Source organism: Sus scrofa, chromosome 2 (assembly GCF_000003025.6).
Source record: "Sus scrofa isolate TJ Tabasco breed Duroc chromosome 2, Sscrofa11.1, whole genome shotgun sequence".
Classification (NCBI taxonomy): domain Eukaryota; kingdom Metazoa; phylum Chordata; class Mammalia; order Artiodactyla; family Suidae; genus Sus; species Sus scrofa.
This window is the reverse complement of record NC_010444.4, coordinates 39,484,385-39,506,279: the sequence shown is the minus strand read 5'-3', so window position 1 is coordinate 39,506,279 and position 21,895 is coordinate 39,484,385. Positions and strand designations below refer to the sequence as shown.

At 47.4% G+C, this 21,895-nt stretch overlaps 1 protein-coding gene across 14 annotated transcripts in view; it reads left to right on the top strand.

The window, feature by feature from the left end:
- The window catches only part of NAV2 (neuron navigator 2), an 819,601-nt gene that overhangs the window by 577,260 nt on the left and 220,446 nt on the right, over nucleotides 1-21,895 (top strand). For all 14 annotated transcript variants that reach the window (XM_021085311.1, XM_021085309.1, XM_021085312.1 and 11 more), the window contains one exon: nucleotides 6,084-6,250. In XM_021085311.1, the coding sequence (XP_020940970.1) occupies nucleotides 6,084-6,250 (167 nt within the window). The remainder of the gene's footprint in view (nucleotides 1-6,083; nucleotides 6,251-21,895) is intronic.

Here is a 21,895-nt window from a genome sequence, read left to right as displayed (position 1 = left end):
TCTCACAGTTCTGGAGGCTGGGAAGTCCGAGACCCGGGTGCCAGCACAATCGGATTCTGAGGAGAGTCCTCTTCCTGGTTTCCGGGCGTGCATGCTCTTCCTGCACCCTTACGCAGCAGAGAGCAGGAAGAAAGCATGAACTCTCCCCACTCCTCTAAGCTGCTGATCCCATCATGAGAGCTCTGCTTTCACAACCTCATTCCCTCCCAAAGACCCCATCTGCAGATACCATCGCACTGGGGATGCAATGAATTTGGGGACCAAGGGATGGAAACATGCAGTCCATAAGCACTGTGCCAGAGGTGGCTTTTTTCTCTTAACAGCACAAGCCCAAGTCCAACAGACCACCGCCACCTCCCCAAACACTGCACTGGTAAACTGGGCTCCCCCCCCCTTTTTTTTTTTTTTTTTTTTTCCCTGAGTGTCATACAAAGTCCATACACAGGACGGGAAGTAGCAGGGGGTGGGGATATTGGAGGAAACCTGAAATCTAGTGTTTGTTCCCACGACGTGCCTAGTTCTGGAACAGAGAGAAAACAGGAGCTGGCTGGGAAAGTACCTAATTGGAAGCACATGCCCATCCCGTGAGTGATCTGTTATCAGTCCCAGATGATGGAAAAGGGGGAAGGGGAAAGAGGAAGAACCGAAGGAGGAGTGTGTGCCTGCCCTGCCCTGAGGGCATGCTGGACACAGGGCTTCCAGGTTGACCAAAGCCAAGGTCTGGCTTCCTGTCGGGGTCCTGTCCCTCACCTAGAGTTTCTTTTGGATGCATTTTGTTTCTGATGAGCCCAATAAAGGGATATTCCTGATTTTATTATTTGCCTGACACTCCTCCTTGCCTTCCCTGCCCCCTAGCCTTTAGCACAATCTTTTTTTTTTTTTAGAGTTTTGATATTTTATATTTTATTTTATTGTAATCAATTGTTATTTCCCCAATACATTTTTTTTTTTTTCCTTACTCTATGGCATGGTGACTGAGCACTATCTTGATAAGCGTTTTAGCTGATCAGCACCACCAAGGGTAGCAGTGAAGTTTGGTTGCCAAAAGAAAGAGCCCACCCCACTCCTCTGGCTGAGTCGGACCCTCTCTTGGAACTCAGCAGATGGGTCTCTTGTTCAAGTGCAAACATCTTGATAGGCACCAGGGCCATGGAGCAGGGTGGGAAGCCTCAGCCTTGAATCTAGCTCTGGAAGAGTTTATGGAGGGAACTGGCACAGGGATGGGTTTCCATGAATTTCTGCGTTTGACCACTGTGTTGCCTCTTGGCATCCCCAGTGAGCCTCAGGGATTGAGGCTTATTCTCCCCATGCAAGGCATTGAAACAGAGTAACTAAGGGAGCAGCTTTGCTGGGAAATTTAGCCGCCCCCATTTTCACCACTTCTATGTTACCTGGACCAGTTATCTAATCTCCAGGAACCTGTGTTTCTTTACTGGTAAAGTGGAGTGGGTCTGCCTCACTCACAGGGCTACGTGGATGAAAGCAAATCATTTCTAGCCCTGTACTCCCTGGCCTGTGATCAGTGCACCATAACTAGCCGAGCGAGCGATGGTGGCAGTTTGGGTTGACCTGGACCAGCTCTAGCGAGTCCCACAGAGTTCACCCCTTCACGACCATCTCCTGGTGAGGCTAGACATTCGGTCCTCTCTGCCCAGCTGCTGAAAAGCTGCGCCATGGAGATGAGAGATTTAGCGTTTAATCATCTTGTCTAGCAAAAAGCATCTCTGATCATGACCTCCAGCCCCCGAGGTCTTGAGCATGTGCACACAAGCTGCCATCCCTCCCTGGGAGGCCCATTTTCGGCTCCCGGCCTTTGAAGTGGTTTGGGCAGAAGAACGGCTTTCTTCCCATCAGCACGTGCCAGCACGTGGAGCTGGGTTGCACAAGAAGCTTACGTGCCAGGAATGACAGCTGTACCGCCAGGGCTGGGCTGTGCACATTTTGGAGAAATTGACCATGGCTCCCGTAGCAGCAGGATTTTTCCTCTGCCTCTTGGTTATACCTCTTCCCTTCAACTTTGTTTTTTCAAAAAGCAACATGTGTGCATTTCAAAGAACCCATCTGTGTCTTCTGTCATTTTGAAACTGGGTTGGAGGTGGAATGATCGTAGAAAGTGTAGTTCCTCTTGCAAAGGAGCCTTTGGAACCTTCTGGTGCTTGGATGATGCAGGGGGTAAAGTGTTTGAGGTCAGCTTGCCGCACTCCCTTCTTGCTGCTTTTTCTCGATGAGGCAGGCACTGCGGGCAGCATCTGTTGTAGGACCTGCAGCTGTTCCACTGAGCAAGACCCAGCTCTGCAGCAGAGGAGGAGGCTGATAGGGACAGCAGCTGCTGCCAGGCTGGGCCTTGAGAGAAGTTCCCCTGATGCCCCAGGATGTTAACAATAATGAACTTCAAAATGTTCGCCGGGAGCGCTTGTCACCGTAAACTGGCAGCTACTGTGCTTTTCAACTCTAGTCCTGCTTTCAGCCTCCTGGATGAATGCCTCCTTGCTGGGGACAGGACCAAGTCCAAGATGCATAGTCTGATGGTGGAGGCTGGCCCCGTTTTTCCAGCCTCATGTCCTCCCACACTGTCCCCCAAACCCCAGCACACGCTGGCCTTTCTTTCCTCTGGGACAGGCTTCCCTCTGCCCCCTACCTTCTTGCCCTCTGTTCACATTCTCATTCCATATGCCACAGCTTGCTCTGGGGTCGCTTTTCTTTGGTATCTTCCCTGACCATTCCACCAACTTCCGAGGTCATTGTTTTCCTTCTTTGAATTACTCCTGACCTTTTATATCGTTTTATTAGTACTTATGGCATTGAGATGTGAGCTAGGTTCAGTCAGCCCCTCAAGATCGAGATAAGATCGGGAGTTCCTGTTGTGGCCCCAGCGGAAGTGAATCCAACTACTAACCATGAGGATGCAGATCTGATCCCTGGCCTTGCTCAGTGGGTTGAAGATCCAGCATTGCCATGGGCTGTGGTGTAGGTCGCAGACACAGCTCAGATCCCAAGTTGCTGTGGCCGTGGAGTAGGCTGGCAGCTGTAGCTCCCATTCGACCCCTAGCCTGGAAACCTCCGTATGCCTCAGGTGTAGCCCTAAAAAGCAAAAAAAAAAAAAGATCAAGATGGATCCAGAACCCTGTGATGGTCTCTTTGAGCTGCTGTAATAAAACACCATAGGTTTATTCATTGCTCACAGTTGTGGAGGCTGGAGGGCCAAGATCAAGGTGCCAGCATGGTCACATTCTGATGAAGGCTGTCTGCCAGGTTGCAGACTGCCAACTTCTCACTGTGCCCTCACATGGTCCTCAAGTTTACAACTATTCCCTTGGATATACTTTATTATTATTACAAAGTTATAGGTACAGAACAGAAATCTCAGCTGGTAAGACTGGTTCAATGTCACATGTATAGAAAAAGTCCTTATTTTATGCATTATACCACACTGCCTCACGGAGGAGCAGACTGCCAACCTCATTCAAAGTTGTGGCCATCCTGTCCAATACTTGAACTTCTTGCCTGTATAAAGACCCTGTGCTGCCCTGACAAATCTGTGGTCCAGTCCCAGATCAGGGCAGTGGGGCCTCTAGCAACTCTGAAAGGAATGCATCTTTAACCCCCTCATTGATGCTTTCCCCCCCCCCCATTTTTTAAAGTTTTATTGAAGTATAGTTGATTTACAAGGTTGTGATAATTTCTCCTGTACGATAAAGTGATTCGGTTATACATGTACCCACATGCATCTTCTTTCAGATTCTTTTCCCACCTAGATTATCATAGAATATCGGGTAGAGTTCTCTGTGCTACACAGCAAGCAGGACCCCTTTAGCCAGTCATTTCATTAAATGTCAGCGTACATATGCCAATCCCAAATTCCCAGTCCATCCTCCCCGCCCCCCCCACCCCTGACCCAGTTGCTTTTCACTTCCCTGTTCTCTGCCAGTTCCCCACTGGAGCAGAATGCTGTGATCTGTGTTGCTCTACACCCCTTAAAGCTGTTACTGTGACATTATCTTGGAACAAGTCCATAAGCCTTTCCCAGGCCTATCTGTGGGTACAAAGACTCCTGTACCATCTGGCCCAGAGGGGCCCTGGGTCTGTACCTGCAGCAGCTCTGCTGTTGGCTATGAGTCCTCAGATAACAGTGTCCACCTGGGAGGGCTTGCAGGATGCCCTCTGCCTTGGAAGCAGAACTGAGAGCTTGAGCTCCTTGATCTGTTGAGCTGGTCACTTCTGTCCCCAAACATAGGCACTGGCTGGTACTGCTGGTTTGGCCCCCGACTCTGTGCCTGTCTTCATGGGGTGAATACCTTCTCCAAGCAAGACAGGATAAATTAACAGAGGGACAGATCGTTGTCGTCGTTGTAGTGCAGTGGGAAGTGGGGCCTTCCCTCCATCACTTCCTTGGGGGAAGAACTTCCCCCCTTCCTTCTCTGCTAGCTCCCAGTGAAGGACGTGGGCCAGCTTCTTCTTAACTGTATAAATTTTACAGTCCTCTCACACCAGCTCATGTTCTGTGTTTACTCTACAGCCATCTTTCTTGCTCAGCCAACAAGAAAAAAGTTGAAAGTGTTTGCCTGCTTCCATCTAAAATGCTTCCAGACTGCAAGCTTCTTTGGTGCTTACAGATTTGTGTGGAAAGAGCAGGCTGAAAGGTTTATGAGTTGAAAATTCAGACTTATCACTAGATCTCATGCTGGTCGACGGTGGTTCCCGTGGCTTTTAAACACCACTAAGTGGGGTTTCGCTCAAAGATATAATGAAATATTTCATCATTTATTCATCTTTCAACTTTAATGGTTGGAAACAGTCTGCTTAGGAGTCCCTGAACCAGGATTCTGATTTGGGGAGTCTTGCCCTTAACTCTTTGGGGAATGGGCCATAATATCTTTAGACACATTACCATAGAGAAGTCTGCTGACTTTATTTCCCAAATCTCCCAACAGTAAAGTGTTTGATTTAAAGGGAAAGTGTATGTTTGTCTTCAGGCTAACAGATCCCTGCTCATTTTACAGAAAGAATGTGCGATTTTATCCATCAGCTGCGTAGAGAAGCTGGGCTTCAGAGTCAGAGTATTGTTTAAGGAGACGGGTTGTCTGGTATTGAAGGAAAATGCATCTCTGAACAAATGATTCCACCCAGGCCATGAGTTTTCATTGCAGAGGTGTTGGGTTCTGAGGTGGCACTTCCCTTTCTGACCATGATAAATGATGTCTTTTTCTTGATACCTAAATCCCTAGATTATGCCAAAAACCATTTTCCGTGACGGTCAGAGAAGATGCACATAAGGCAAACAGTCTGGAGTCTCAACAGGCCATTTTGTTCCACCTTTGATAGAACTAGAGATGACATGGTTTGGCCCTATTTTAAAGGCAAAATTACTCATGCAAGAGAAAAAGAGAGATTTTTATTTTATATTTTGTCTTTTTAGGGCCGCACCCAAGGCATATGGAGGTTTGCAGGCTAGGGGTCCAGTCGGAGCTACACCTGCCAGCCTATGCCACAGCCACAGCAACGTGGGATCCGAGAGATCCTTAGCTCACTGAGCAAGCCTAGGGATCAAACCTGCATCCTTGTGGATGCTAGTTTGATTCATTTCCATTGAGCCACAATGGGAGCACCAAGATTTTTTTTTTTTTTTTTTTTTTTGTCTTTTTGCCTTCTCTAGGGCTGCTCCTGCGGCATATGGAGGTTCCCAGGCTAGGGGTCAATGGCAACGCTGGATCCTTAACCCACTGAGCAAGCCCAGGGATCAAACCCACAACCTCATGGTTCCTAGTTGGATTTGTTAACCACTGAGCCACAATGGGAACTCCCAAGATTGTATTTTAATCTGCAAACATAGTCATATATTTTTCCTTCAACGTGTCCCTCTCTGCTCAAGGGAAAACTGCTCACGCTTTGCTGTTGAACTTTAATGGGATCATTACTAGCCTAGATGTTTGTAGTGTTTCCACTAAGTCCTCAACCGGCAGACCTCCATAGACCTGATGTCTCCAGTGGTTTCTTTTGCCTCCTGCATGGCTGCAGTTCCTTCTTCTGAGACACTGCCCTTCTCTTGAGACTGAGTCCATTACTCTGTTGCTTTTGCATTTTAGACTTCCAGGTCCTACCGCGAGGGTATCCGCTGCAGGCAGCGAGGCCAAAACACGCGGAGGATCAGCCACTGCTAACAACCGACGGAGCCAGAGCTTTAACAACTATGACAAGTCCAAACCGGTCACTTCCCCACCCCCGCCCCCACCACCCAGCAGCCACGAGAAAGGTAAGCCAGCTATTGGGGTCCTTCCTGGCGCCTTCCTTTTATAGCAGATTCAGTTACTTTGGGTAAGTGTCGGGTTGCAAATAGAGGGATGGGAATGGGTACAAGGACATGCTTGGCCAGCAGGAACTTGGTTAGCAGAGGTATTAATAAGGTGGAGAAAATAGTATGTATTCATAGTTGTCAGCAGGAATAGCTGTGTTTGCCTGTGTGGGACCCAGAAGACACATAGAAGCAATATAGCATTTGCAATTTGAAAATAAATTTTCATAGAACATGCTCTGAACTGTAGGTGATTTTCTAGAAATGAAGCTTCCTGGGTGTGCATTTTGTGAGCTGATAAGGTTTTTACCCATCAGAAGTGAGGTGCAGGGAGTTAGGAACAAGGGGCTTTTCACCCTTTGAAACAGTCAGACATGTGGGTTGGCTCAATGCATATCTTGGCTTCACATAAGGAGTAGGCAGCATTCTTCTTGGCCTTCTGATGATGTAACTCTTAGCAAAAAAAGATACGATTTTTTTTTTTTTTTTTTTACTTTGCATAGTACTGAGCTTTGAGCTTGGGGGAAAGAGGTAGGTAGCCCTGTGCGGACTCTTGCACAGAGGTAGTAAAAGCTTTGCTTGCTGAGGTCTGTGTCTCATGAGACACTGGAGAAATAGAGGAGTTTGAGAGTGCTCAGAAGACTCTTCAGTAACAGGCAGAGCCCCTCATTATTCCTCCCAGGCAACATGGGGTCTAGACTTCTTCAGGGGTCTTGTCCAGATGTCTTGGATGCACTTTCTGCCTGGCAGTGTGGACGCTTCCTAGGGCTTGTCCTGGAGGTACCCCTCTCCTCCCCTGGGACCCAGGAGAGCTGCCTCCTGCTTCCAGGGGACTGGGTGGCCCTCCCACCCTGAACGAGATCAGAACCTGCCCAACCCACCCCTCCAACCCTGAATAGTTTGATCCAATGGTGCTGGGCTTCCCCCCACCCCAGCCCTACCTGGAATACCGAGGAAGGCTATGGAGGGCTGACATGTACGCGGCAGAAGCTCTCTCACACAAGGCATGTCAGGAGTTCTGCAAGCAGCACTGAAGCTACGAGCAGAATGTCTCTACCGCTCACGTCTCTGATCCAGCCTTTGGCTTCTGCCTCGAGCAAACCATTTTTATTCTCCTTCTTCTTCTTCTTCTCCTCTCTTTTTCCTCCCTCCCTTCCCTCCCCCCCTCCTCCTTTCCTTTTCGTTACTATACCCAAGTGTGTTCTTCTTACTATTTATTTATTTATGTTTTTCTGTTTGGGCCACCCCACAGCATTTGGACTTCTCAGGCCAGAGAACAGATCCAAGCTACAGGGTTGACCTGTGCTACAGCTGTGGCAACGCAGGATCCTCAAGCCACTGTGCTGGGCCAGGGATCAAACCTGTGTCCCTGTGCTCCAGAGATGCCGCCGATCCCATTGCACCACAGCAGGAACTCCTGTTCTTTTTTAAAAGTGTGTTTAAATTACAAAAATAATAGCCTGCCACAAGTATAGGCCTAAAAAAATAACAAATTACAAAAATAAGAATATGTGGAGTTACTGTTGCAGCTCAGTGGTAACAAACCCGACTAGTATCCATGAGGCTGCCGGTTCACTCTCTGACCTCGCTAGGTTAAGAATCCAGCTTAAGCAAAATTGCCATGAGCTGCTGGTAGGTTGCAGATGCAGCTCGGATCCTGCGTTGCCGTGGCTGTGGGGTAAGCTGGCGGCTACAGCTCCAATTCCGCCCCTAGCCTGGGAACCTCTATATGCCATGGGTGCGGCCCTTTTAAAAGTAAATAAGTAAAATAATATATGCTTGCCAATTGGGACAAATTTATATCAAGTAAAAATTCTCCCTGAAGGGTACCAGTATAGACCATTATATGCGTGTCCTATCAGAGCTTTCCCAACGCATTTCTGTATATCCTCTGCGTAATATTTATAAAAGAGCTAAGTTTTGTTGAGTATCAGCTGTGTGCCTCATTGAATTCCCCCAAACAGTTTTGTTGTTATCCCCATGAATCTAAAGCAGTTAAGTACTGGCTCAGATCACACCACAGGCAGGCAGAGGTGGAGTCAGAACCCAACCCAGGCACCTGGCTTGGTGTCAGAATCACAAGAGATACTGTACAAATGCTAGAATCCTTGCCCACTGAGAGCTGGTGTGAGATGTGCCGATTGAAGGAGAAGGGGAGCGTGTTAGGGAAGCCTGTGCAGAGCCCGCTGCTGGCTGGCCTGCCCTTGGCCCTGGTCCTTTGGGGAGAGTAGACATTAACAAGGCTGAAGGATGGCTCAGAGACCAGTGCCCAAAAGACTGAGTGAATAAAGAACAGGCTCCGCAGGGATGGAACAGATGTGGGAGGGAGCAGGGCTGGGAGCCAGACCTGTGTCTTAGAGCCCGCCACAGACGCAGGGCCACCAGGCAGCCCAGCCAGGGACTTCCCACCACTCTGCCTCCGTCCTGGGCAGGGGTTGTCCCATGGGTCCCAAGCAGACAAGAGAGCCAGGAGGCCTCCTGGAGGACAGTGGCTGCGAATTCTAAGAGGCGTTGCCTGAGGGGAAGACTTCAATGTCCACAGGAAGGGAAATGGTACTTAGTTGTTGAGCACAGAGTATTTGCCAGGGCATTTGATTGTCCCTATGTTACTTGATCCTCACATTCAGTGAGATAAATATTCACCCAATATTACAGATAAAGGAAATGAGGCTAAATGAGATTGAATAACTCGCCCTCCGTGGTGATTGAGTGCTGGAATTCACATCTGGATCCGATGCCCAGATTTGCACGCTGGCTCTGTCCTGTCCCTCTCAAATGAGGGAGTATGTGGGGGAATGTTTTGTGGGCTGTGGCTCCCTCAAAACCCCGCACGGATTTGCAGTGGTAAAAATAACTGATGCTGTTCTAGGCATGGGTGGTGCTTCTCTCATCCCTCTCCTGTCCTGGGCAGCTGACGCAAAGCAAGGTTGGGACAGGCCTGGGTAGGGTATTCTTTTACTGATACTTTTTCCACCATCCTGAGGTGAAGGGGCCCTGTGATTTTACCTTCAGAGTCTTTTTTTTTTTTCTTTTTTATTAGGGCTGTACGTGTGACATATGGAGGTTCCCAGGCTAGAGGTGGAATTGGAGCCGCAGCTGCCAGCCTACACCGTAGCCACAGCAATGCGGGATCTGAACTGCATCTGTGACCTACACCACAGCTCACGGCAACACTGGATCCTTAACCCACTGAGCGAGGCCAGGGATCAAACCTGCATTCTCATGGATACTAGTTGGGTTCATTACCACTGAGCTATAAGGGAATGCCTATCTACAGAGCCTTTCGTATTTCCTCTTCCTTTCTTCATGGTCTCTGTGTTTTCCCTTGAATCTGACTTTGGTTGCAGATTGAGGTAGGTGTCTTACATGGAAGATACACTTTGTGGGGAGGGAACAGAAATATCTCAACCAGCTAGCCGTGTATAAGCCACAACAGGTGCTTGGTGCGTAAGATACCATCCTCTACCTGGAAGAATCTGGGTGAGAGGCTCTCGGGAGCAGGTGAATTGGAGTTGGGTGTGGTTGCTGCTGTAGTTGAGGTGTGGACTGCTTTCAGATGAGGTCAGCTCCGTGATAGACTCTCTCGACCTGTCCTTCCTTGAAACTGCATTGTGAGTCGGTCAGACCCTGACAGCCTTGTGTTCTGGCATTTCATTCTCAGGTGAACCAGTTCATAAGCTTTTCCACGTGATGACCCCTTGACCCGGGAATTCTGCTCCTAGCATTCAATCTAATCACATCAGGAAGTTCAATGAGGGATTCATTATGCTGTCCATAAAGGACAACAACATTTCAACACTTAGTCCCAATTTTTAAAAAGGATTAAGACGAATGAACAGAAATGGTAACAGGCAGCTTTTCAAAAACCCCAGAGCACCTTATACTTTGTGGGCAAATACTAAACATGCCTCTTAAAATCATGTCCAAAGAAGCGAGTCCCCTTTTGTCATCCTCACGGAATTTAATTCTGATCATCCAGATCTGTCACCTGAGATGTAAGAAAGCAGAAGAGTAACAGGTGGTCCTTCATATTGAAAAAAAAATGGAGGACTCACAATTCCTTAGCTCGTCCCATGAGTCCATAGCAAATACACAAAACGCAGAAATGTCCTGGACGACAACATGACCTATTAGTTTTTCTGCAGATTCAGGTTTCACGTTTTGCAGGTTTGGAAGAAAGCCTGTACATCCTCAACCTTTAGCAAAACCTGCTTAGTTGTGTGTGGGATCATTCTCACCATCATGGTCTAGGTCTGCCTTTGGCTTCCCACTCTTGGGGGCAACCATCAGGCAGAGGCCTGGCCTGTGGAATGTGGGGTGGCCGGGAAGCCCAGGGTCCTTCATTCCCTCTGCTGGCTCCAAGTGCCTCTAGGGCTCCAGGCCAGAGTCAGAGATTTTCAGGGGAGAGGAAATAGCTGTCGTTTTCAACATTCGTGACATTCTCTGTTTTTTCTTCCTTCTGTTCCCTCACTTACATCCCTTGACTAGGTTAATGCTTCCAGAAATCTAATACATTTCTAAAGTATTTAATAGTCCATCCTACAAATTTGGCATGTTTGGTATTCCTCGACTGCATTCTCTGCATTTGGAGGATGTACTTTTTGAATGACAGGGCTTTCTTCATTTTATGGACATCTTTCCTCTAGTTTCACTACAAAATTCATTATATAGAAATGTTAAGACAACACAAATGCATTAAAAGGAAAAGAACCCTATTGAATCCCACCTCCCAGATAAAGCCACTGTTTACTACTTAGTTTACATTCTTCTATATTTTTATGCATATATTGCCACAGTTTGAAAAGGAGTAGTGTTTACTTTTTGCCATTAATTATCCGAAGTGCCTTATTAGTAAGAATTTAATTTTTAGAAGAGCCTTACACATATACACACACTCTCTCACATGTATATGACATTTTAAGTCTTATAAACAAAATCAACAAATCATGGACAGCCTTTTTTTATAGGTCCTCCATTCTCTCTTCATAAAAGAGTTCCCGTTGTGGCTCAGCAATAACAAACCTGACTAGTGTCCATGAGGATGTGGGTTTGATCCCTGGGCTCACTCAGTGGGTTAAGGATCTGGCATTATCGTGAGCTATGGTGTAGGTCACAAACACGGCTCGGATCTGGTGTTGCTGTGGCTGTGGTACAGGCCTGTGGCTGCAGCTGTGATTCAACCCCTAGCCTGGTGACCGCCATATGCTGCGGGTGTGCCCCCCCCCGAAAAAAGAGTTGCATAGTATTCCATGGAATGAATTTACGTGTGTGTGTGTGTGTGTGTGTATGGTCTTTTTAGGGCTGCACCTGTGGCATATGGAGTTTCCCAGGCTAGGGGTCGAATTGGAGCTATAGTTGCTGGCCTACACCACAGCCATAGGAACACTGGATCATTAACCTACTGCCCTGAGTGGGGCCAGGGATTGAACTCGCATCCTCATGGATACCAGTTGGGTTCATTACCACTGACCTACAACCAGAACTCCGGAATTTACCTTAATATTTTTAACCACTTTCATTTAAGTTGCCTCTAATTTTTTGATTATAAATAGCACTGAGGTTAACATCTGTAGCTTTGTTGCATGTAGGCAACCATTTCAGTGCAGTTGCTGTATTGAAGGATGTGTGCACATCTTACAGTTGTTTTGTTTTGTTTTTTGTTCGATCCTAGCATTTTTTTATGTTGTTATAACAGTGCCCAATTTTGCTCCCCAAAGATTATCCCTGTTTATAATTCCCCTCCACCGTGTATGAGAGGGCTAGTCTCTGTCCACACTTGACACTTGTATTTTCTTTCTCTTGGGCAAAAGATACTGTTTTAGAAATGAAGCAGATTCACTTAGGAAGCTGAAATAACAAGATCATGTGCTCCAAATGGACCACGTTATTGACACCTTGCTGAGGGTCACCACCAGTGACCTTGGCACAGTACAAAACACCCGGGTCTGAGGTCCAGCATGCTACCACCTGGCATGACCTCCCTTAAGACACTTACCCTGGGAGTTCCCTTTGTGGCTCAGTAGTCATTAACCCAGCTAGTATCCATGAGGATGCAGGTTTGATCTCCTGCTTCACTCAGTGGGTTGGGGATCTGGTGTTGCCATGAACTGTGTGTAGGTCACAGATGCCACTCAGATCTGGCATTGCTGTGGCTGTGGCGTGGGCAAGTGGCTACAGCTCTGATCTGACCCCTAGCCTGGGAACTTCCCTATGCCATGGGTGTGGCCCTAAAAAGCAAAAAGAAAAAGAAAAAAAGACACTTAACTTCTCCAGACCTCAGTTTCCCCTTCTATAAAGGGAGCCAAAAGTCCTCTGTCCCCGGGCCCCTGTGCAGTAGGAATGGATCCTTCAGTTCTCACTAGCTGTTTGGCCTTGCCTCACATGAGCTCCATTAGTGCTTTCGGGAGCAGGTTCCTTCCTCGAGTCTTCTTTCTCTGGGTCGCTTTCTTCCTCTTAGTTCACGCCTGCCTGTCATGGGCAGAGGAGGAGAGCCAGACGTGGCTGGAGACAGAGTTTTACAGCTTTCAGCACGATGTCATGTCTAAGTAACATCAGAGCCATCAGTTTAGAATCTCTATAAACTTGTCACTTTGTGGTTGGGGAAGCAAGTTCTTTATCAGATTTAGTGATTGGGAGATGTAAGCATGAAGAAGCTGCTGTGTTCTCCCGTTAGTCAAGAGGCTGATCTAACATTACAGTTGAGACCAGATGGAATTGATTCAATGGTCCAAGTCATGCAGAAGAGAATGGGGTTGTGGTGCCCCGGTTTTGTGTCGTGTCCGGCCTTTGTTCATTCTGTTGCCACAGGTGCCCAGCGTTGGGCTGGTTGTAGTGGCAGTGAGGCTTGGGTGGGGACAGCCTCGGGGGAGGGGTAGTGTCCCTTGTCCTATAGAACTGTGCTCGACGTGGTTAGGAGAAAGGTCTGCCTAACAGGGACACTTGGGGAGGGCTTCAGAGAGGGGGTATCATGCACCCCAGTTTCCATCTCAAGATTTTCACTGAGAGAAAAGGAAGGGGAAGTTGGGAAAGAATGAGTCATCCGCTCTTCTGCTCCAGCATCCATCTGTAGGGGCACCTGCTGGACTCACTGTGTTCATAACCCCATGTCCCGTGGTGGGGGTTGGGCAGGGGCGGACTCTAAAGGGGAAGCTACAGCAATATCATTCCACTGACCCTCCCTTGGTCATCAGGGGACCACTGCCATTCCAGAGCTGTCAGCCCAGCCAGAGGGAGTGCTTGGGTAGCTGTCAGTGCTCATGGGTGATCGTCCCCTCTGTTTGGGAATCGGTGGTGAAATCCGCATGACTCCCGTCAGACGCTGCAATTGTCTGAGGGCTTCAAAATCCTTCCCAGAGGTTTGAACCAGGATATCATTGCAATGAAAGAAGTCTCTGGGGGATCATCTAGGAACGAAACTGTGTGAACCAAGAGACCAGCTGTTGAGGTGGGCAGGAAAGATGGATTAGATGCTTCCAAGAGTAGGGACCTCACATGGCACTGGAGGGCAGAAGACTGTCTGGCAAGTGTCTACACCAGTTACACTGGTCTCTTGGGCCAGAATACAGTTATCTCAGGAGAAGAGGTTTGGGCCCTGCAATTCAAGAGAAAATGTTTTACTTTGAAAGCAGCTAACTGAGTTTGAGTTCTGGCCCTGTCACCTTCCCAGAGTGTGGCTTTGGTCAAGTGCACTGCTCACCAGGGCTCATGCTCAGATCACAGCACATCACTGGCCACATCTGGCACCACTCCACTCCGAGGGGCCACGGGACACAGACAGGAGTGGCAGGTTGTCGGCAAGGCAGCGTGGGCCCTTCTGTTCCATCAGAGTGGTCCTCACAGCGGTGTAGACGGCCGTCCCTGCAGCATTCAGGGGCTGTCGCTCCCCGCCTCCCACCTCAGGTGACAGCTCAGGTATGAGGGAACGACACACACAGGGCAGGTGCAGGGGTCTCTCTGGCTTAAAAGGAAGCCAGCATCTCTCATAACAGCTCCGTATGCATAACCTCTGTGGTCCCCACTAGGCTCGAGCCTGATCTGGAGAGTCACAGCAACTCACAGGAGCCCCAAATGAGGATCGGCCCCAAGCAGGTGTTAATACTTCATTTACAGCTCTGGCCAATCCAGATGTGGTAGAACTATCCCGGGTCATTTTTATCAGGAGTAGTGTTGCTTAGTAACAGTTGACATTCTCCCTTTATCAAGTTTCCAGGGGAACAGAGATAGAAGGTTAACTCAAGGTCAGATTCCCATGCAGAAGGGGAAAAGGTTTTGTTAATCCTTTCCCAAGAGCAAGTCACCTCACCGCTCAGAGATTCACTTTATTTATCTGTGAAGCAGCAACAGGCTGTTCTAGCCTTAACCACAGGAGCAAGTCAGATGTGAAGTGTTTCTCATTTTTTTTTAGAGCTCAATTGGGATTTTCTGTCCTTGTCACCTCTCTTGGTTGAAGACATTTCAGTGAAGTGTAGGACTTCTTTCCTGATGGCTGGAGTGTATTGGATGTCATGTGCATAGCTTGAAACAATTGCTGTGTTCTGATCTTTCTAAATATTGTGTCGTCAGTTGGTTTGTTGTCTGTTAATGGCGCCCTTTCACAGGTGGGTGAGTAGAGGTTATGCCTCCTACAGTGAAGCCAGATTTCATTTTTCTAATTTGCATTTTACATCCTGGTTCCCTTGTGTTCTAAACAAATTATCGACGTTGTCTAATTGAAGAGATGAAAAGTCCTAAGACACATGACACCTCTCTCCAAAATAATGCCTCCACAGTACCGTCTTTCCATTAGGACACAGCATATGCAAATGGCCCCTGTGCTATTGCAGAGGGGGCAGCTCTCAGCTGGGAGCTCTTTGTTGGGTCTGAAGCATATGGCTCAAGTCCCATGGTCTGGGCAGATGGTGAATTCGAGACTCTGGGCTGCTGTTTCTCAAGGTATGATGGAAGGGCCATCTATACCAGCATCCCTTGAGGGAAATGCCAAAAACAGAAATCCCCAAGTTTTACAAACGTAGTCTTTCTAATTCAGATGTCCGAGTTAGGATCTGGAAGTCTACATTTTATACCCTTGTCGTTCTTACAACGCTGCTGTCCCGAGAGGGCTTCTTAATTACCTTTGAAGGACCCCTGCCTTCAACTCTCAGCAACTGCTTTGTACGGTGTTGTTACAGGGAATGAAGATAGATAAACAAGGTAAGACACCCAAACTAATGCCTGGTGTGTGGTAGGAGCTCACCATGTGGAAAGCTGTTCAAACTGGCATGTACATTCGTTTCGTGGTACATGTATTTAATTTATTCTGAGTCAGGAACTTATACTGGGTAGACTTACTACTTGCCTAGGGATTTTTTTGTTTGTTTTTATTTTTGTTTTTGTCTTTTTAGGGCCGCACCTGTGGCATATGGAAGTTCCCAGGCTGGGATCAAATCAGGAGCTACAGCTGCCAGCCTACACCATAGCCACGGCAATGCCAGATTCTTAACCCACTGAGCGAGGCCAGGGATCAAACCTGCATCTTCATGGATACTAGTCGGGTTGTTACCACTGAGCCATGATGGGAAGTCTTGCAAAGGTTTTTTTGGTCTCTTGGTTTTTTTCTATTGCCTCACTAATCTATAGTAACATTCTAATTTTAAGTTTTTTAAAAAGCACTCAAGGCTAGAAAAGAAAAAAAAATACCTGTTGTATAGCACTGGAAACTATATATCTAGTCACTCATGATGGAGCATGATAATGTGAGAAAAAGCATGTATACATGTCTGTGTGACTGGGTCACCTTGCTGTACAGTAGAAAATTGACAGAACACTGTAAGCCAGCTATGATGGAAAAAATAAAAATCCTTAAAAAAAAATAGAAAAAAGTACTCAATGTTAGAAAAAAGAAAAAGCAAAAAAGTACTCAATGTTAGAAAAAAGAAAAAGTAAAAAAATACTCAATGCTGCCTTGTTTCAAATGTGCCAACAGGTGATAAGGAAATGAATTTGGATCCCATGCTTAGGTTGGAAATATGAAAAATAGTGTCCCCGTGGGGTCTAGATACCATAGCAGGGAGTACAGTGCAAGGAGGTAGCCCGACAGGGAAGTCAGCTCACCCTTTCCCTGACTGGCGAGTCATCCTCTAGCTCTTTCTCTCCCCAAACTTGGAGAGCTTGGTGTCACTTCATGAGCAAAAGAGCACACTCCTGTTGGAGGAGGGCCGAGCACTGGCAGAGCTGCCCAGAGAGAAGCCTGTGTGATGCGCTTTCCTGCCCGTGCCCCATCCTCGCTTAACCTCTAGCATTAAAGGCCGGCGTAAAGATGAAAGGACTCATGTCTGGTGTGGTCCCTCTGGCCACCTTTGGGAGCCATTTTCCTGATCGACTGTAATTCAGAAAAGCCCTCGGAAGAGGAGATGCATCTGTTGCTCTGATGTGTGAAGCTAGTAACCTTTAATGCGAAAGCCATCCTTTTTCCTAGGGAAGAAAAAGATGGATAGAACCACGTTTGCTTTTCTCTAAAGAAGGAGGTATTGCAGAGCCATGCTCTGCTCTCTGTCCTTTCTCAAAAATACAGTAAACCTGGCTTTGTAAAAGGATAAATGAGTCAAGAAGAAGAGAGAAAAATCATTTAGGAAGATGAAATATCTATTTGATTAGTCTTGTGTCAGAAACTGACGGTGAATAGTTGATTGACATTGATCTGATCTTCAGGTGATCAATCTCAGCATTGCCTTTGCTTCCACCTACAATGTGGAAAGCATCACACATACACAAGTTCAATTTCATTTCAAGGATCATTGGGAGGGGAAAGCATTTATGTTTCTCGGGGCTCCCTTAGTCATTTTTATCCAGGTGTCATCTGTAGTCAGAGCTTAGTTTAGTTGCTCATTTAGAGTCTTTAAAATTTTTTCTTTTCTTCTCCAAGTTAGGTATTTGACAACATTTCTTAACATGAGAAGATGAATACATGTGGGGATAAATGAGACTGACTTTTCTATGACCACAGGTGGCCCATATTCACAATGCAAAGTACAAGGACAGCATGCTGGTTAAAACAAGGGAGAGCCCATGCCCAGTAAAACGCGGCGGCTCGTGTAGCTGCACACACACAGTGAGAAGCTTCTTGTCCAGCCATGTGTGGCTGCCTCTCTGATGAGAACATAGCATCGTCGGGCTTACATGAACCCAGCAGATGAAATGTCTGTGTCTCAGCTGCAGCTTGCCTTCTGCGAGCCTGGGAGCCTGTGCATTTTATTAGGGCAACAACCCAGAGCCCATGTGTCAGGGAACCGCCTTCCAACGAGGATGTCAGGTAAGGGGTCACATTGAGAATATTTGTCTCCAAGATAATGATCACAATCCATCTACATTGTGGTGAGAGTGAGGCATGGACCATCTGCCAGTGTCACGCCATGGAGATAAATGTTGTGTTGCAGAGTGGTGTATGCGGAGGGACTGGTGGGCAGTTTACACACATTCTTAGTGTCCTGGGAGCTCCTGACATCATTTCTTAGGGGCAGCCTTGCTGATGCATGTATTGCCAAGCCTTCCTGAACTTTGTGGAGATTCTGCAGATATAAGCTGCTGATGACAATCAGCCACCCAGGAGTTCCCACTGTGGCTTGGTGGTAATGAACCCGACTAGTATTCATGAGAATTCGGGTTTGATCCCTGGCCTCACTCAGTGGGTTAAGGATCCCGTGTTCCTGTGAGCTGTGGTGTAGATCGAAGATGCGGCTCGGATCTGGTATTGCTGTGGCTGTGGTGTAGGCTGGCAGCTGTAGCTCCCATTAGACCCATAGCCTGGGAACCTCCGTATGCCGAATGCCGTGGGTGTGGCCTTAAAAAGACAAAGACAAAGACCAAAAAAAAAGGAAAAAATCAGCTGCCCAGCCTAAGTCTCTCATAAGAGCAAAGGTCAAGAAGGCTGATGTTCCCTCTGCCTCTTTCAGATGGGGGAATCACAGCAATTTTGTGAAAAGTGAAATGGAGTCAGGGAATTAGTGACCTGTAATAACTCACCTTTGCTTAAAACAGTCCAGGATGGTGAGTCTCTGCTGCCCCCTACTGCCCAGGTTTTGTATTGTAACTGAGGAGAGCCTGGATTTGCAACCTGGCCGTCTCAGGGCACTCTCGGGGGGATAATGACTCCAGGCAGAGCCTTCCCACATTTGTCTCCACAATTTGGGAAAGTGTATGTGGACTGAATAAAACCATTATCAGGGACGTGATAAGGTTCATGGAAAAGCTTTCTCTCCAGAGGCGAGAAACTGAGAGTGGGTCAGATGGAAAATCAGTCTTCGCAAGGCTGTCCACTCTCTCCCCCTTCAGCGGACCAGCAGCTGGTGGATTCAAGAATTGGGATTAATCCTAAGGATAAGGATCCTTGAAGGCACTAGTTGTCACTGCAAGAAAAGTTATGCTAGATGTAACACTCTTTTTAAGAGGCGGGTAATTCTAACCAGATGATACAGTCGGGATGTAAATTAGTCTCTCCCTTCTTATTAGGCTGAGTAGTCATTTACTTGCCATAAAGGAAGGATGAACAAAATTATCTGGATTAGGTAGAACCTTGTCAGGGTGAGGGTGAGGCCCAGATAGTTGGGAGAGGTCCATTTTGCTCAGAATATCCATTCTTCCACCCAAAGGTTGGAAACAAAAGATGTTTTAGGAAACAGTTTTATGGAGAGACACCAATTTCCTTTTAGAAATGGAGGTCTGTATCTTGGGCCAGCTTTTTTTCCTCCCTCCAGCCACAGAGGGTAGAACGAAAAAATCACGAGGCAAAGTTTGGCTTCATATATTTAAAAAGAAGTAAGAAGAGAAAAAGGGAGTTCCTGTGGCACAGCGGAAATGAATCCAACTAAGAACCATGAGGCTGCAGGCTTGATCCCTGGCCTCAGTCAGTGGGTTAAGGATCTGGCATGGCCATGAACTGTGGTATAGGTCACAGATGCAGCTTGGATCTGGCGCTGCTGTGGCTGTGGTGTAGGCTGGCAGCTGTAGCTCCAATTAGACACCTAGCCTGGGAACCTCCATATGTCATAGGTTCAGCCCTAAAAGGCCAAAAAACAAAAGCGGGGAGGGGAAGGACTTTTTCACATTTGTCTTCTTACAGTTGAATCTGCTCCCTTGGGGTATGGGGTTCCCTGACCCCCAGAGAAACAGATGCAGAGGCTGGATCATCACTTACCAAGGTTGCCAGATGGGGGTTTTCTTACATTAGAAGGTAGATTGGAATAGATATTCTCTTCTAAGTTCCCTTGAAAATATAGGATTTGATTATCACAGGCAAAGAGTAAAGTTAGGGTGATTTTGGTAGCTCCTGGAAAGGCTGGTCATGACACATATACCCCCACAGTTGGTTGGAGTCCTAAATCCCCATCTTTGGATGAAACCCCATCTTTGAAGGTCTTCATTCATTCTAAGAGTGCACTCTTTTCTTTTTGTTGTTGCCATTGCTTTTTAGGGCCATGCCCATGGCAAATGGAGGTTCCCAGGCTAGGGGTCAAATCAGAGCTGTAGCTGCCAGACTACACCACAGCCACAGCAGCTCAGGATCTGCGACCTACAGCTCACAGCAATGCCAGATCTTTAACCCACTGAGCGAGGCCAGGGATCGAACCTGCATCCTCATGATACTAGTTAGATTTGTTTCCCCTGAGCCATGACAGGAACTCCCAAAAGTGCATGCTAATCTTGACAATGCTGCTTACCCTCTAGGTTTCATTTCTGAACAGAAGTTGCATTTCATGCAGGTAACAGTTTCTGTGCAGTTTGTGATGTATTCTTTTACTCCATCCATATACTTGGGGAAGATTTCTTCCTTAACGTCAGATGAGGTGTCTGGAACTTGCCAGACCCATGCTCTGAGGCTATCAGATAGAGGCCACAGACAGGTAAGGGCCCCTGCCACATGGAAGTAACCATGGCCCCTGAGTGAGAAGTACCTCATGCCTAGGTTCAGCCACTTAACACTTGGACTCACTTCCTTGCCCTCTCCTGAGAAGAGCCACATACAGGTATCTTCAGGCACGTGTCCATGCTGAATTATTTTTTAAAGTCAATTTCACCTATGTGCTGTAGGGGGCAGCGTTCATTAGGAAAAACCAGGAAGAGAGACCACCTTATAGGAGAGAATCTGAGCCCAGTTTGTAAAGATCTGTGCACCAGAGTCTCATTCCATCCTGTGGTTCATGATTGAATGAGGCGCTGGCCCTTGGATAATAAACCTCCTCGGGAGCCAGGATTACTTCGCCTCATATTCAGTTCCTCTGGTCAATACCAGTGAGTACCTGTAGGGGGCAGAGTGACTTTTCTAGGTCCTGTGCTGGGTGGAGGATTCTAACCCAAATCACCTGACTCCAAGCTTTTCCTCTTTTAGCCAAGTTCTGAGCCACTCCAACCCTCCAATCAGAAATGGTGATTATTTATGCTGGAGCATCTTCCACCTGTTACTGCTTATGTGGTAATAAATAATAGTAAAACTTGTGGGAGCAAACCTTTTTCTGGACTTAGGTTCTGACTTTTTGGACTCCTATCTCCCCAGGCCCTAAAAGTTCTGGTTTCAAATAATAGCTGGTATTTCTCACAAGGGTACAAATGAATGGGACAGCTCTGGTGAGGAGTGCCAGGCTCTGGTGATCCTGGTAGGGCTTGCATCTGAGGCCATCTGGGGGTTGCAGCATGAGGGATGCTGGCTGGTTCACACTGGGCTCGACTGAGACAAGCCAGCTTTCTCTGCCTGGTCTTCTGTCTTCCAGCAGCCTAGTCCAGGCTGTTCTCATGATGGTGGATAAGTTCTGAGACAGGGTTTACGTGTGCAAGGCCCTTTAAGTTCTAATCTCTGAAGTGACATCCGTTCTCTTCTACTTCTTTCTTTTGTCCAAAGCAAGCCACACAGCCTGCCCAGATGCATGAGGGTGGGAAATGCATTCTCCCTATTGAGGGGGTACTGCAAAATCACATTTGCAAAGCATGCATGATCCAGAGGGGGGTGGAGACTGAAGGCTGTTTTTGCAATCAATTTACCACACTATGTAAGTTGGGCCCAAAACACACACACACACACACACACACACCCCGATTTCACTTGTCGAGGTAACAGTATCTTCACACTGCAGTCTCATGAAAATGAGAATACTCTGAGCTCATTAAGGGCAAGCTGGGGGCATAAAGCTCTGAGAGTTCTCAGTGGGGAGAGTGGCTTAAAGCATCCCTAGTTATTTAGTCCCACAGAAGTACTCTCTGACCAGCAGACACAAGCCATTCATTGCAGGAGTTCAAGCCCTGCTTCTTTCTGAGACACCCTTTGGTCAAGGTAGGAGCTACCTGTGAAAGTAGCAGCCTGCAAAAACAGGTCTGGCTTCTGCCTAAGCCTGTTCTCGGGCCTCTGGGCTCTTTCATCTTCAGATCCCCTTGCTCTTCGGCTGTCTCTTTTCCAAACCAACTGGCACAAGTTGATCTGAATACCAGCCTGGGGTGCAGGACCCCAAGACATCTGGTCCCAGCAACTCCACTTGATGGCTTTGTGATGGCTTCTGTGGCATCTCTGAACTTGCATTTCCTCAGCTCTAAAATGGAAATGGGAAGGAGTTCCCATCGTGGCGCAGTGGTTAACAAATCCGACTA